At 35.6% G+C, this 15,775-nt stretch overlaps 1 protein-coding gene across 42 annotated transcripts in view; it reads left to right on the forward strand.

The window, feature by feature from the left end:
* SORBS2 (sorbin and SH3 domain containing 2) overlaps positions 1-15,775 on the forward strand; it is a 205,273-nt gene that overhangs the window by 133,929 nt on the left and 55,569 nt on the right. For all 42 annotated transcript variants that reach the window (XM_039330701.1, XM_039330706.1, XM_039330690.1 and 39 more), the window contains 3 exons: positions 4,097-4,163; positions 5,679-5,723; positions 13,861-14,032. In XM_039330701.1, the coding sequence (XP_039186635.1) occupies positions 4,097-4,163; positions 5,679-5,723; positions 13,861-14,032 (284 nt within the window). The remainder of the gene's footprint in view (positions 1-4,096; positions 4,164-5,678; positions 5,724-13,860; positions 14,033-15,775) is intronic.

Consider the following 15,775-nt stretch of genomic DNA (forward strand, 5'->3'; position numbering starts at 1 on the left):
GTCTTCTTTAAGGATATATAGGAGATTATTATGATTTTTTGAAGCCACAGCTTGGTTACATAGAATGGCTATTTATATTGGCAAATTAATTAAATTCCTCCAATTTGCATCTAATGGACTTGGCACATAGCTAGCTATATATTAAAATCTTTCAAATCAAATTCTATTGGTTGTGTAACATTTGTAATAATATCCCATTTTGGTTAGCATTTTGAAAAAAATATGCCCATTGAATAGATATTTTATGATACCCTCTTCAATTCTATATAAGTTTGTTCAGAAGTCTAAATTTATAAGAGCTTATTCTTGGGAAAGTGTGCTTGGAAGTAGATTTTTTTTATATCTCAGTACAGCTGCAGATGAGAACTATAAAGCATTATATTTCATGCACAATTTTGATCTATTTACAAAGTTGTTTTAAAAATGTAATACACACAAATTCACCTTAAGATGCAGATAAAGTGAATGTACAATACCACTAGTGTTTCAGTTGCAGTGGATATTTACATATATTTGCAAATATGTCACCTAACTTAAACAAAGTTTAATGTATTTATTATTTTAAAATTTATTTTAGAGAAATATATACATCTCCAAATCTAGCTTATAGAAGAAAGATGGATTGATAAAATGTATAAGTAAATAACTAAGGTAATAGATAACTGCTGCAATCTAAATAATCCTGACAGTTCCATTGCACTTAAAAATAGAATAAAATAGAAGTGTATCATTTTAAAATCAAATGTGTTTTCTGTTCTATGTGGCCTTTCATTAAATATGTATGAAGTGCTCTGTTCAAGCTCAGTTATGATAAATAGTCTCCTATGCTGGGAAATTAATATACTTTTTAACAATTCTTATAGTGTGCCTGGATGACTCATAGGATGACAAAGTGCTCATTTCTATTTTAAAAGTAACTTTGAAAGTGGCCCTAATTGACATGTAAATTGATTTTGCTAGTTGCCACAATGACTATGTCTTCTAGTTAACCAGGATTTACCTGTAGCCTTTCTTCATTCATTCCACGATTGTCAGATTCCAGGCTTGGTATAAAAGAAAATTATATCTGAGGATACTTAGCATATTGGTGTCTGACACTGAAATAGCCTCATGATTCCTCCCAACTGCATGTGACTCACTATCACTAGAAGTACCAGTGATAAGAAAACCTATAAGCACCGAGTACTAAATAGTTAATTAAGAATTAAACCTATTACATTTGAAATAATGGCATTTGTTTCAACTTCTTATTAATCTGCTGTTTTTAACAATTAGAGGTGTACCCGTGCTTTTTTTGAAGTAGAACTAGTGGATAAAGCAAAGCTCAGAGGATCTCAACAGTCTTGGCCTAGACTTTCCAATAATTTGAATGCCTAAAATATTTTATCTGTTCATTTCATGTGGACAAACATAATACGGTGCACTTCTGTATATTTATTCTTTGGTATCTTTGCCCAAAGACAGAACGCTGAATGAAAAGAAGCCAACATTTTAAGCCTGTTGGCTTTTGCAATAAAGTATGACATTAAAAGTTTTGGCTTCATCAAGTAAAAGCCAGCTGCAAGAAAGGGAAGTTTTAGTACTGTAGCAAAGTTGACTACTGTATCTTGTGCCGTTTGCTGAACAAAAGTATCTTTCAGCCAAGGGTTTGGAAATACAATTTTGTAAGATATAATGTCTACCCATTTATGATTTCTAATCACTTTCTAAGAGCTTACAGCAACTCAACACCCTATTAGCCTCTGGAGGATGGAAATAAAATATTATAGATTGGATAATTTTAGCAGTTATATTAAGTCCTACTTAAAATAATCCAATGTAAGATTTGTCTTATTGACTTGTTAATAATTGCCCACTGAAAATACTACAAAGTATTAAAATATCTATTATATTATTTATTAATAATAATAATAAAGTTGGAAAGGACCTTGGAGGTCATCTAGTCCAACCCCCTGCTCAGGCAGGAAATCCTATACCATTTCAGACAAATGGCTGTCCAGTCTCTTCTTAAAAACTTCCAGTGTTGGAGCATTCACCGCTTCTGGAGGCAAGTTGTTTCACTGGTTAATTGTTCTGTCAAGAAGTTTCTCCTTAGTTCTAGGTTGCTTCTCTCCTTGATTAGTTTCCATCCGTTGCTTCTTGTCCTGCCTTCAGGCGCCTTGGAAGCTGTTTTGAAAAATATAGATTCCAACAAGCTAGCTATAGAAAAGATTGGCCTTTTGAATTTTTCATATAAAGATTAGCTAGTGATGTCACCTTTGCCTGGGGGGCACCTAATGGAGACTCACCTCTTCTGTTCCCTGTGGGTTCCCATCAAAGTGGTACCTATTTATCTACTTGCACTTTTTACATGCTTTCAAATTTCTAGGTGGGCAGGAGCTGGAGCAAATGGTGGGAGCTCATCCCTCCATATAATACCTGGATCTCAAACTCAGTCTTGCTGATTCTTAAGCCTCCATTCTAATTACAGAGCCACCACATCCCTTGCAGATGAGAAGATGTCTTTCTGGGAATATAGAGGAATGTCTTTCCCTAGCATTATGATATGCCTTGCCGCTTCCAAAATCCTGCCTGGGAATTTTCTCACTGAGGAAGCACAGTAGAGAGAAGCTGGATAAGAAATGTTAGGTCAATCCTTTGGATTACTTTTATATCCATAATTTTAATGAACTGACTCACAATTTAATCACCTGTGTAGAAAATAATGTCCATTTAGAAAATATGAAAAACCCACCATATTTTTACTTTGTGTATAATCAGTATATTGTATCATTTTAACTCTAAGCCAAGCAAAACATGCCAACTATTACGGGGACTCATCAAGAGGTTAAATGTTTTATTAATCACCCACTCATGTCATATCTGGACTTTTGTAATATGCTCTATATGGGGCTGACCTTGAAGAGTATTTCAATTAATTCAGAATGAAGTAGCCCAAGCCTATTTATTTATTTATTTTTAAAATTTATAAGCCGCCCCACTCCCAGAGGACTCTGTGCCGCTAACAATAAAACACATAAAACATAACAAAACGAACAGCACAACAACAGTCATCCAGGGGTCAGATTTTATAAACCCCAGGCCTGCCGGAAAAGCCAGGTCTTAAGCAGCTTACGGAAAACCAACCGGGTGGGAGCGGTCCTAATCTCCGAGGGGAGCTGGTTCCAAGAGGTGGGTGCCATCACAGAGAAAGCCCTCCTCCGCGGCCCCGCCAAATGGCACTGCTTGGCCGACGGGACCTGAAGGAGGCCCAGCCTGTGGGATCTAACCGGACGAAGGGAACTATGAGGTAGTAGGCGGTCTCGCAAATAGCCTGGCCCTGAGCCATATAGGGCTTTAACCAACACCTTGAATTGGACCCGGAAACCAATAGGCAACCAATGCAGCTCACAGAGGATAGGTATAATGTGGGTGTATCAAGGAGCACCCACTATCACTCGCGCGGCTGCATTCTGGACCAACTGTAGTCTCCGAATACTTTTCAAGGGTAGCCCCATGTAGAGCGCATTGCAGTAGTCCAAGCCTAGACTTGCATGTGTGTCACCTCTTCTGTGGGAGCTGCACTGGCTGCCAATCTGCTTCTGGCTACAATTCAGGGTGCTGATTATCACTTTTAAAGCCCTACATGGCTTGGGGCCAGGCTATTTGAAGGACCACATCTCCCCGATAACATCCGCCTGGCCCACCAGTTAGGATGTATGTCTGGTGGGACCAAAAAAAAGGCCTTCTCAGTGGTGGCCTCTTCTTTATGGAACATCATTTCTCATAAGATATAGTTGGCCCCTACTGTGTTTCTTACATGCCCCCAAAATGTGGTTTTGTCAGCCTGAGAACAAAAAATGAAGATGAAGTCAATAAAGTGGCTGATTTGACTATGTTGTTGCTGCCATGGTGGGTGAGATATTTTATGGGAGTTTATTATATGGTGGTTTTTTAAAATTTTGTAAGCTGCCAAGAGTCACCTACAGTATGTGTGAGTTGGAAGGCTATATAAATCTGTGTAATAATTAAATAAATAAATGGTTTCCTACTTTGTTACTAGTCTGGCTTTTGTACTGATTATCTGCTAATTGTTTAAAATTTAATTTCTTTTTAGACTGTTGACAGACCAAAGGATTGGTATAAGACAATGTTTAAGCAAATCCATATGGTTCATAAGCCTGGTATGTATAATTTCTACTTTTTGCTTCCTTATTTGTAGACTTGCTAACAGATTAGATTTTTTTATAGATGCTTTTATTGTTTATTTATTGATGCGATTCATCCCACCTCAGTCCAGAGGAATGTTAGGCTGATTATTATAGGTAATAAAAACATAAAAAAGAAACACTAATACCCAGTAATAATAATTGGTAATAATAACTACAATCACAAAGGGCACTTTCCATTTTTATTTATGTGATTGCTCCTTTAATTTTATTATTAGTCTTATTATTTCCATTTCCATGGCTGCCTGCTCCTGCACAACTCTGGATGTCTTACAACATTGAAAAGAGTGTAGAACTTCATCCTGACTGCAGCTAGGCTTGCTTTAGGGCAAAAATGGAAGAGCAAGGAAATTTCCCACAGAGGAAGAGTTAATACATAAAATATTAGCATGTGTAATAATGGACAGGCTCACAATGATATTAAAAGATAAATGTGGATCAGTTTGTTATGAAACCTGGGATAAATTTTACCGCTGGAGGAATTTGAAGAGGACAGTCGGGATTAAAGATGAATGTTACGAAAGAAATATATGTTATTTTAGAACAAGTATTGTATATAAAACTTAGATGTATATGTACAGATGAAGAATTGATTGTAAAAAGTGGAATAATCTGATAAGAATGTGTATACTGGAATGTCACGTCAAATCCAATGTTTGTTTTTAATTGTATTATAAATAAAATTTGTTTAAAAAAAAAGAAAAGAGTGTAGAACTAATTGTTCTATAGCTGGATTAATATAGGCACCAATGAACAATAAACAATTCTCAAAGGTCTCTGGAAGAGCCAGTTTCTGGAAAACCACAAGAGTTAAGACTATTCTTGTCTTAGGAACAGGCTGTTCCATAACAGAGAGTTCTCATACCTTCAACTAGGTCCTCTCCTATTGCACAACCAAATAGATGGGAACTCTTACTAACACTCTTTTGGTGCCTGGATTGGACAGCAGAAATTATTTGAAAGTCTCTTAGAGACCTAAACCTCATGACATGTAATGTTTATATACTGCATTTTCAGTTCAATGAGTCTCTTAAACACAGTTCATTATTTTTTTTTTTCCAGTTAAAGAAAAACCGCTACTTAGTGGTCTTTTCAAGAAGAAGAGAGTGAAGGGCTTAATATGAGTGTATTGAAGAGACCCAACAAAGCAAATTTTAATTTGCATTCCTTCGAATTAGCATGCTAGCATGATTCCCATTGCTATTGTTTACCTAGGGAACAAATCACTTTAGCTGCTTCAATAATGGAAAGAAATTAAAGCTTCTTTCTGCATATTCGTTAGAGTTCATTTGTGGCATCTTAATTTGAATTCTGAGCGAGTACAAGTCTAGTGCTATATCACACTGAATAAATTGGAAAATAAACACCACAAATAGTAAAAAATTATCAAGGGAGAGAGTTTAAAACTGCCTTGCTGTGAATAAATGGACAGGTATTTCACTGCTATAACATTTGTCTTTCTTTTTGTAGATGATGACACTGACATGTATAATACTTCATATGCATATAATACTGGTAGGAATTATTCCTTCTTTTCACATGGGTCTTTTCTTTTTAGTGCCAGCAACTTCTAACAATATCTAACCCCATATGTATTATTATCCAACATGTATTATTAATTTTGTTTTTTATTTGTATTGGTTGGACAACTTTTACTTTAGAATGGAGAACACTTGAATACACAGTAACATCTTAAGATAACTCATTAGAGCAGAGTGTGAAAGCATAGCATCTGCAACAAGTTTTCTGTACTATCTTGAGTTGAAGGTAGCAGCACTGTAGGGAACTGCTTTGTTTCTATGCACAACATAAAGGATATTCACAACCCAAAAAGGCATATATTCTGCCCCATTTTGAGGAAAGAGTATGAGCATCGAAAGCAGTTGTTTAACCACTCTAATTTTCATTAGATTTCAAAACAAAATCTGTATCGTAAAAAAATGGATCTAAATAAATAGATCCATCCATTTCACTGACATGAAAAATTTGGTAAGAATACATTTTTACACGACCACCAGATATGATAGTAAGTAGCATCCAAACATCCGCATCTCCAACATTTAGGCTGTAAGTCAGGATACATGCGAGACATTTTTGTGGATCAAGGTGCCATCTATAAAACATTTTGTAAAAATTCTCCCTTAAGTTTTGGGCTTGTGTAAATTTGACATTCCTCACCCAAATAATTTCCCAGGTGTCTAGTAGAACTAATTCACCAAAATTTTGTGCCCATTTAATCATACATTCTTTGACTAATTCTGCTTCTGAATCCAATTCTACTAGCACCCCATAAATTCTCTTAATGTGAGTTCGTCTTTGATCTTTTATTTGTTTTAACAAGTTTTCATCTTCTCTAAGCAAACCCACGTTACAATCTATCTTCCACCTATCCACTATTTGTCTATACTGAAACCATGAGTAAATAATATTTTCTTGTGTTAAATCTTCCAAAGATTTTAACTGCCAATTTTTACCATCCCATCTAAGTAATTGTACGTAAGAAACACTATTCATCTTAACTCCTCTCCTTATCCCTTCTATCGCATGCCATGGTATAGCCCATAATGGAATTTTAAAATCACTTCTATAATATTTCCTCCAAACCCGAAGTAAAGAAATCCTTATAATATGAGATTTAAAGACCCTATCGACCTTTTTATTAAAAATTAAATAGGCATGCCATCCAAAAAGTAAATCCCAACCCTCCAAGAGGAGTATTTCTACATTTGTTAAATTAACCCAATCACTTATTAATGTTAAAACCACAGCCTCATAATACAATTTCAAATTCGGTACTTTGAGTCCACCTCTCTCGCGAATATCTTGTATAATTTTAAGTTTTACTCTTGGTTTTTTCCCTGCCCAGATAAATTTATTAATACCTTTCTGCCATTCATCTAAATTAACCTCATTCTTTAAAATAGGTATCATTTGAAATAAAAAAAGAAACTTTGGCAAAACATTCATTTTAATCGCCGCAATTCTTCCCAAAAGAGATAATTGCAACTTCTCCCAATTTTTCAAATCTCTTTGTATATTGACCCACAACCTTTCATAATTATTTTTATACAATTTTGCATTAGAAACAGATAAAATAACCCCCAAGTATTTCACCTTATTAACAACCTCAAAATCTGTCAGGTTAACCAAAATCTGCTTATCCAGATTAGTCATATTTTTGGGCAATATTTTAGTCTTATTATTATTAATTTTAAAACCCGAAACCCGTCCATATTGATGTATCAATTGTAGTAACTCTATTACAGAATAAGTAGGTTGGGATAAGGTAACCACCAAGTCATCCGCAAAGGCTCTTAATTTATATTCTTTTTTATTAACTTCTATCCCTTTTATTTGCTGTGATTCTCGAATTTTAATCAGCAATATTTCCAAAGTTAAAACAAACAGCAACGGTGACAGTGGACAACCCTGTCTAGTCCCCTTCTCTATTGTAAACACCTCTGACAAACCCCCATTAACTATAACTTGTGCCGTTTGTTTTTGGTAAATAACACCAAGAGCTTGTAAAATTTTTTCTCCAAAATTCATTTTCTCAATTAGTCTTAACATAAATTGCCAATTCAATTGGTCAAAAGCTTTTTCAGCATCTATAAATATCAATCCTGCAGAGACTTGATTATTTTTATCTAAATATTCTAATAAAATAATAATTTGTCTGACATTATTCTTCATATACCTTCCAGTTATAAAACCCGTTTGGTCTGTATGTATAACATGATGCAAAACCCTCATAAGCCTATTAGCTAAAATTTTTGCAAAAATCTTATAATCTACATTTAGGAGAGATATAGGTCTGTAATTCTTTGGTAAAGTAAGGTCTTGATCTTCTTTTGGAATTAGAGATATAAAGGCTCTACCCCATGACAGAGGGATCTCTAAACCCTGTAATATGTTATTAAAGAGCTCACTTAAAGGTTGAATCATCTCTTGTACCAAAGTTTTATAATAAATAGATGTCACGCCATCCGTACCCGGTGCTTTACCTAATTTTAATTCTTTGATCACCGTCTCAATTTCCTCACTAGTAATCAAACCATTAATTTCTTGTTTCTGATCTTCTGTTAATTTAGGGAAGTTGGCTTCATTTAAATAATTACCTATATCTAAAACCTGTACTTTAGTACTCTTATATAATTTTTGATAATAATCTAAAAAAGATTTCTTAATCAACTCCTTCTGGTATACCAGTTTACCATTATAATTTATTTTATCTATAACTCTCTGTCTCTGTTTCTTTCTCAGTTGGTAAGCCAACCATCTCCATGGTTTATTAGCATTACAAAATGTATTTGGTTTCATATACAATAAATTAGTTGCAGTTTGATCAGCCATCAACATATTAAATTGTGATTTAAGCAGTTTTATAGATTCTTTAACCTTCTCATCTGTAGGATTTAAAATCAAAATTTTTTCTTTTAATTTAATCTCATCTTCCAATTCCTTGCATTTCTGAATCTGCTTCTGTCTATGAACATTATTCATTTGTATCAAAATCCCTCGCATGAAGGCTTTGCCTGCATCCCAGACCATTGACATTGAAGTTCCCTTATGCATATTTAAAACAAAATAATCCTTTAAATGCTCCTTTAATTTTTGAACATTCTTTTCTTGTCTAAATAAATTTTCATTCATCCTCCACGATCTCCTCTCCTCTTTTTCATTGACCAATTCCATCCAAACTGGACTATGATCCGTCAGTGTCCTAGGAAAAATTTTAACATTCTTTACCCTAAAATATAAGTCAGTTGTAATCAAGAAAAAGTCAATTCTTGAAAAAGATTGATGTCTATCTGAAAAGAAAGTAAAATCTCTCTCCTCCTGATTGTGTTCACGCCAATAATCTCGCAGCTCCCAGTCCTCTTTCAGATCAAAAAAAGCTTTAGGTAATTTGGCCTGTTTAAAAGAAATAGAAGATCCTTTTTTGTCTCTTTGTGTATCTAAAACACCATTCCAGTCTCCCATTAGTATAACAGATCTGTAATCCAACAAGGTTAATTTTTGGTGTGACAATCTATAAAATTGTTCCTGTTGTTGATTTGGTGCGTACAGTCCCACTATAAGTACTTTCTTACCATACAAACCAACTTCAATCATAACATATCTCCCTTGAAGATCAGATTCTACCAAACAGGCTGATAGATTTTGCTTAACATAAATAACTACTCCCCCTTTTTTCCCAGGAGCAGAAGATACAAAATGAGATACCAAACGAGCATTAACTAGATATTTTTGATCTTTAGATATAATATGTGTTTCCTGCAAGCAAATAATATCATTATTATGTTGCTTTAAATAATGAAAGATTTTCTTTCTCTTTTGGGGGGAATTAAGGCCATTAGCATTCCAAGTCAGGAGCTTTACCATCTCCCTTAACCAGAAGCCTGGAGAAGACTGCTTGAAGATCTGCCATTGAAGAATGTACTGCAGAACTCTTGGGTCTTGCTCCTTCCACCGGCAGCGAAACAATTTCTTGAAGAGATTCTTTAACTTCCTTCTTCTGTTGTTCCTTTTCCTTGCACGAGTCATTCTTTGCTCTTTGATCTCTGTTTGTTGCGACCACTCCGCCTGTAACTTTCCAGCAACCATCACTCCTACTCCTTCAGATTGCTGTTCCACCTCTTTACCATCCCAAACTTTCTGCATCATAGGTAGTGGTGAGCCTGCTCCCAGGACCGAGTTGTAAAACTCCTTTGCTTTAGAAACTGTATTAAGTCTATAACGTGTCCCCGCATGGCTCACAACCATGCCCATCAGAATCTCCCATCTGAATGGCATCAATCTTTTTTTAAGTTTGTTAGCTAAGAAAGCAAACTCTTTTCTCTTTCTTAGAATTTTAGATGGGATCTCCTTTAAGATAATGACATCTTGAGCAGCAATCTCTTAAAGCATGTTCCATCTCTCTGTACTGAGACATAACAATATCATCTTGTGAAATTTCCATCTTTTTTTCCATACCTTCAAATTTGTCTTCCAAAATTTCCACCTTGTCTACCACCTCTTCCACTCTGGAATCTAACTTCTCAACCACAGAAGCAAGTCCTGTTAAAGCCATAACTATATCTTGCCTCAGAATAGTGTTATTCTGCTCTAAAAGGTTCTTCATTTCCCCTCTAATTTGAGTTTTATTCTGCTCTAAAAGCTCCTTCATTTCCCCTCTGATTTGAGACACAGCACTTCCCATTATGTCTTTCATATCTTGTACCGTTATTGCTGGCAAAGGAGGAGAAGGTGGTGGTGTAGCTTTAGGTTGTTGTGCCGGTAGGATCGCAGGAGAAGAAGCCACCTTGGGTACTGTAGAAGCTGCTTGCCTCTTTGAAGCCATTTTAAAAAAAGAAAAAATCTTATTTCTTCTTTCTTCCTTCTTAAAAAAAACAATAAAAAAATCCTCAGAAAGAGAAAAAAAAACAAAGGAGAGTTTAAAAAATCATTCCAAAACACAAATCCACCTTCAGAAAAATTTTTAAAAAAAACCATATAGTCCATAACATTCCGTTTCACTCACTTTTTTCCTGAAAGAAAAAAAAAACTTTCAAATCGCCATTTTACTTTCACTCTCCACACAAAAAAAGACAAAGAAAAAAAAAGAAAAAAAAGAAAGGTCAGCCTTTCAAACTAAAGTCCAAATAACATCCAATAAATCAAATCCTTTATCCAGCTCTGTCCGCTTTTAAAAATAACTCACCCAGTTCCTTTAAGCACGGAGGTGGAAGCAGCGTTTTGCTTTGTTCCCAAAGGAACAAAGACAGCTGGAAGGCGGAGACAACCCGAACTCCGAGGGAGCTCTCTCTTCACCCCCCAAGGAAAAAATTCCTGGGGGGTTTAAGAGGCTCTACCTCTATTCAGGTGATACTCCCCTCCCTCCCTTCGCCCGGGAGGGAGGTTTTGAGCCGCGGAACAGCTGGTGCCTGCTGTTCTCCGCGGTTCTCACGCTTTCCCAGGAGGACGGCTACAAAGTAGCCGCCATCACCGACGCTTAAACCACCGGAAGCTTTTTGGATTAAGATATGGTGGAATATTCAAAGAATTTTTAGAAGGAGGGTAAAATTTACCCCACAATTGTTTTTGTTAGGTATTGTTACTGATTGTGATACTAAAGAGACCACATTGATGTTAAATTTAATTACAGCCGCAAGGTTGTTAGTAGGGCAATGTTGGAAGAAGGAATCTTTGCCTACTTTGCAAGAGTGGTTTTTTAAAGTTTCTTATTTGGCGGAAATGGCAAAGATTTTGGCTTTTTTGAAGGATCAATCGCAAGAGAAGTATTTTGCGGTATGGAAAAAATGGATAGATTTTATACAATATAAGTTGGATATAAAAAAATATTATTTAGTTTTTCAATAACTTATATTTAAAATTTAAAATATTTTATAGACTTTATTCTTTTTTTTATTTTTATCTTTTATTTTTATTATACTTTCTTTTATCTTTTTCTTTTTTCTTTTTCTTTATTCTTTTTCCTTTCAAATATTTTTCTTTTGGTATTTATGTTTTTTTATATATATATTATTGTTAATTATTTTACAATTTGTTCAATTAATGTATTTAGATTTATTCATGGTTTATATCTTTTTTAAGATTTTTTGAAGAAATTTCAATTAAGCCTATATTCAGCTCTGGGAAGGTCGGGGAAGGGAATGGGAGGGTTGGGGAGGTTTGGGGAAGGGTTGTTTTGTTTTTGTAAAATTTAAAAAAAAATTCAATAAAAAAAAAAGACTGCACCTCTGCGGGGGGGGGAAGAATACATTGTGAAAATATTTTAAGTTTTCTATGAATAACAGGAAGCCTACTTCAAATGTGAATGTTATTCTTAGATTCAAAATGATGCAAAATGCATTTTACCACAGGACATAGCATATATTTTAATTGTCATTTCAGCTTTAACTTTATGCTGCACGTTGTATTTGTTTGCACAAAAAAGAAATTTTGAGCTAATGTGATATTCCCAAATAATATTTTAAGTTGTTGTTGTTGTTAATTGTGAAGTCATGTCCACCCCGTCGCGACCCCATGGGCAACGTTCCTCTAGGCCTTCCTGTCCTCTACCATCTTCTGGAGTCCATTTAAGCTCACGCCTACTGTTTCAGTGACTCCATCCAGCCATCTCATTCTCTGTCGTCCCCTTCTTCTGCTGCCCTCAATCTTTCCCAGCATTAGACCCTTCTCCAGTGAGCGCTTCCTTCTCATTAGGTGGCCAAAGTATTTGAGTTTCAACTTCAGGATCTGGCCTTCTAAAGAGCAGTCGGGGTTGATCTCTTCTAGGACTGACCGGTTTGAACGCCTTGCAATCCAAGGGACTCGCAGGAGTCTTCTCCAGCACCATAGTTCAAAGGCCTCAATTCTTTGGCGCTCAGCCTTTCTTATGGTCCAACTTTCACATCCATACATTGCAAATGGAAAAACCATGGCCTTTACGCACTTTTGTTGGCAGGGTGATGTCTCTGCTTTTTAATATGCTGTCTAGATTTGCCATAGCTTTCCTCTCCAGGAACAAGCGTCTTTTAATTTCTTGGCTGCAGTCCCCATCTGAGGTGATCTTGGAGCCCAGGAAAATATTTTAAGTACTAATAAGTATTACTAACAAGCAAGACTTTATCTTTTTAATAAGGTATGGGTATACAAGCATATATATAAATGTACATCAGTTTGTCCTTTTGAGAGTTTTGAGTAATGGTCAGGAGTCAGGCTAACATTAGAGACTGTCAATTATTTTATTTGAATTCATAGCTCAAATAAATTTCTTATTTCATCACTACATTTGTTTTTGTTTTTAAGAAACTATCTTTAAACTATCACAGAAGTATAGGCTACAGAAAGGGGAAATAGTTATAGACACAACAGCATATAGTCTTGCTGGCCTATAGTTTAACTTGCTCTACAAATCTTTTTTCAAACACTAATCTGATTCAATAAGAGAGATCTCTACAGTATGTGGAAAAATATTGGACAAATGGCTCGATCTGCCCGGTTCAATCATAGAGTTTCAGGATGGTACAGAAGAGCAATTTCTGTAATACATGCAGAGTATGCATATATTAATACTCTTGGTTTCATAGTTTGAGATGCTCAAGGGAGGGCACTATGAGTTATAAATCATGTATTTCAAAGATGATGAAAAATATAGGCAACTTTATTTTCCCATTAAATGAATGATCAGCATTATCTGGGAGAGTCACATTTTATAACAAAATGGCAGAAGAGATCTGAATTATCCAAAGCTAGTGTTGAGTAAATAGAAAATACTTTCTTTTATTCTGCTGTGGAAGTTTGGGGGATGGTAGGAAGGCTCCTTTTACTCAGTCCATATTTCAATGAACAATGTGTGCATGTGTCTATGTGTTTATTAGGTTGAATCAATCCACTTCAAGATGAAGGCCTCTTCATTGAAGGTTATGGACGATAATATAACACAGTGGTCCTGTGAGAGTTGTACTCAAACTAAAATTGAGAAAGAGAGTGACTGGCCCAAATTCTCCCACTCAGCTTCGATGCCTAAGAGAGAACTACATCCTGATCTCCCCATTCCTTAACCCTACACCACACTGCTGTATATGTTTGTCTGTGCATGTGTCTGCCTCTATCTGTCTAGTACTAATATTTAGATCCTTTGTGATTTTGATTTGTCTCTGACTAGGTAACCTCAGTCAATCACTTTCTGCTCAAGCACATCCTGTTGCAAAGACTCAGACATACAGGCCACTGACAAAAAGTACTTCTGACAATGGCACTGAAGCCTTTAAGGTCTCTTCACCTCTACCACCTCCAGTACCACCTGTTCGTCCTTGGCAAAGATCTGCCCCAGAAAAGTAAGCTATATGTTACTTTATAGCAATTAATCCAGAAGTGGCAAATTTGATACTAGTGTGAGAGCCATTATTTCAGTGTTTGGTTTTGTATTCAGAGATACAGCATGGCTTTTCATGGAAGCAGCTGATTGACTGGCTGGCCAGCTGGCTGGCTGGCCGGCTGACTTTTTTATGTATTGCTAATTTGTAGTGCAATCATGGTGCTGTATAATTAACAATAATAAAGATAATAGTAATATAGAAATACTATAAAACAGAAATAATTTTATTTAAAACCACATACCTATATTATGAATTGTTATTACAAAATGTATAGATATATTGATTATTTGTCTTAAATGAATGCCCTTCTAAACAACACTGTTTTAAAGAGTTTTCTAAAAATCAGTAGTAGTGAGCCATCAGGATTTCAGATTGGCAGCTTATTCCACTCATGAAATATAACACATGGGGGAAGAACCTTCAGCATCCCTACCCAAGACTAGCAAACAGGAGGATAGAATCCACTTAAATAGGTAAACCTATACATATCCAGTAGCTAAGTCATAGAGGATTTTTAAGGTCAATACCAGTATTTTGAATTGTCCTCAGAAGCCTGTTGATAGTCAATGGAGAGACCTCAGTTCAGTGTAGTGTATATATGTGATGGCTCTTGTATCATTCACCAATATTACAAATACTATTATCACACTATGCCCCAAATCCTCATAATAGCCTATAGACAGGCTTGGTCAATTCTTATCTCAAAGAAGGGAGCAGTTCTTCCTAAACAAGGCATTGTGTGCTAAAGCATGGCAAAAAAAGAGCCCTTTGCCATCTTTATCAATACTAATGCTTTAGTCTAGATATTTCTTCTGCTACTTCATTTCCAAGAGCAACTCGGGATTTATGATAAGAGGTTAATTGGGAATAATTGGCCTAGCATCCCTGTCATCTTTATATTCCAGAGCTAAACTAAGGATTCAAGGAAATCCCCATCACCTGCTGGAATCCATTTGGATCCAGAAGAACCAGAGCACATAAATTTACTGGGCCCTTCCACCTGCAGGATCATAGAATGATCTGACTGCAGCAAAAAAATTATGAACTATGTCTTCCATTCATGATGCAATTAAATCATGATACAACTTGTATAAAGTGAAGGGTAATTGTAATGGGTGACTACCTATGTTCATTGAGCCACAGATCACTCAGGACACCCCCATGATTGGCATGGAGGTTAGGAAGGCCAGGAACTCCTGAACTCTACTCAGAGCCAAATATAATACAAAGAAATTGAAACCCCCTTATTCTATATGTTGGGGAGGTATCAGGGGTATTTTAGGAGCCCGGCAAGGGTTTATGTCAAGCTTTATGTGGATGGTATGCAGACTAAAACCTCAGCTTATCCTTACAGCCCAATTTTACAAACAGATAGTCATTGCCTAATACCACATGTGCAGAATCCCTAGCTACCAGCAAACTTTATTCATCACCATTCCATCTCACTCCTTTATTATCATAAACAGAGAAGGACTCCAACCTAGGTAGACAAATATTACTCATTCAGCTTTCAGTATTTATTTAGTAAAAATAGTTAGTTTTTGCCTTTTGATTTTTAAATATAACATTATTACTTATGTTGATATGGAATATAATTTTCTGTGTGGTAATCTTAGAAATTCCATTCAAAATCAGGAGATTCTCTATTGTGATGGACATTTTTGTTCTAGTTTTATTAAAAATATCCATTAATTTGTTCTT

Source organism: Crotalus tigris, unplaced genomic scaffold (genome assembly GCF_016545835.1).
Source record: "Crotalus tigris isolate CLP2741 ecotype Arizona unplaced genomic scaffold, ASM1654583v1 scf7180000024432.2438137, whole genome shotgun sequence".
NCBI classification, from domain to species: Eukaryota; Metazoa; Chordata; class Lepidosauria; order Squamata; family Viperidae; genus Crotalus; species Crotalus tigris.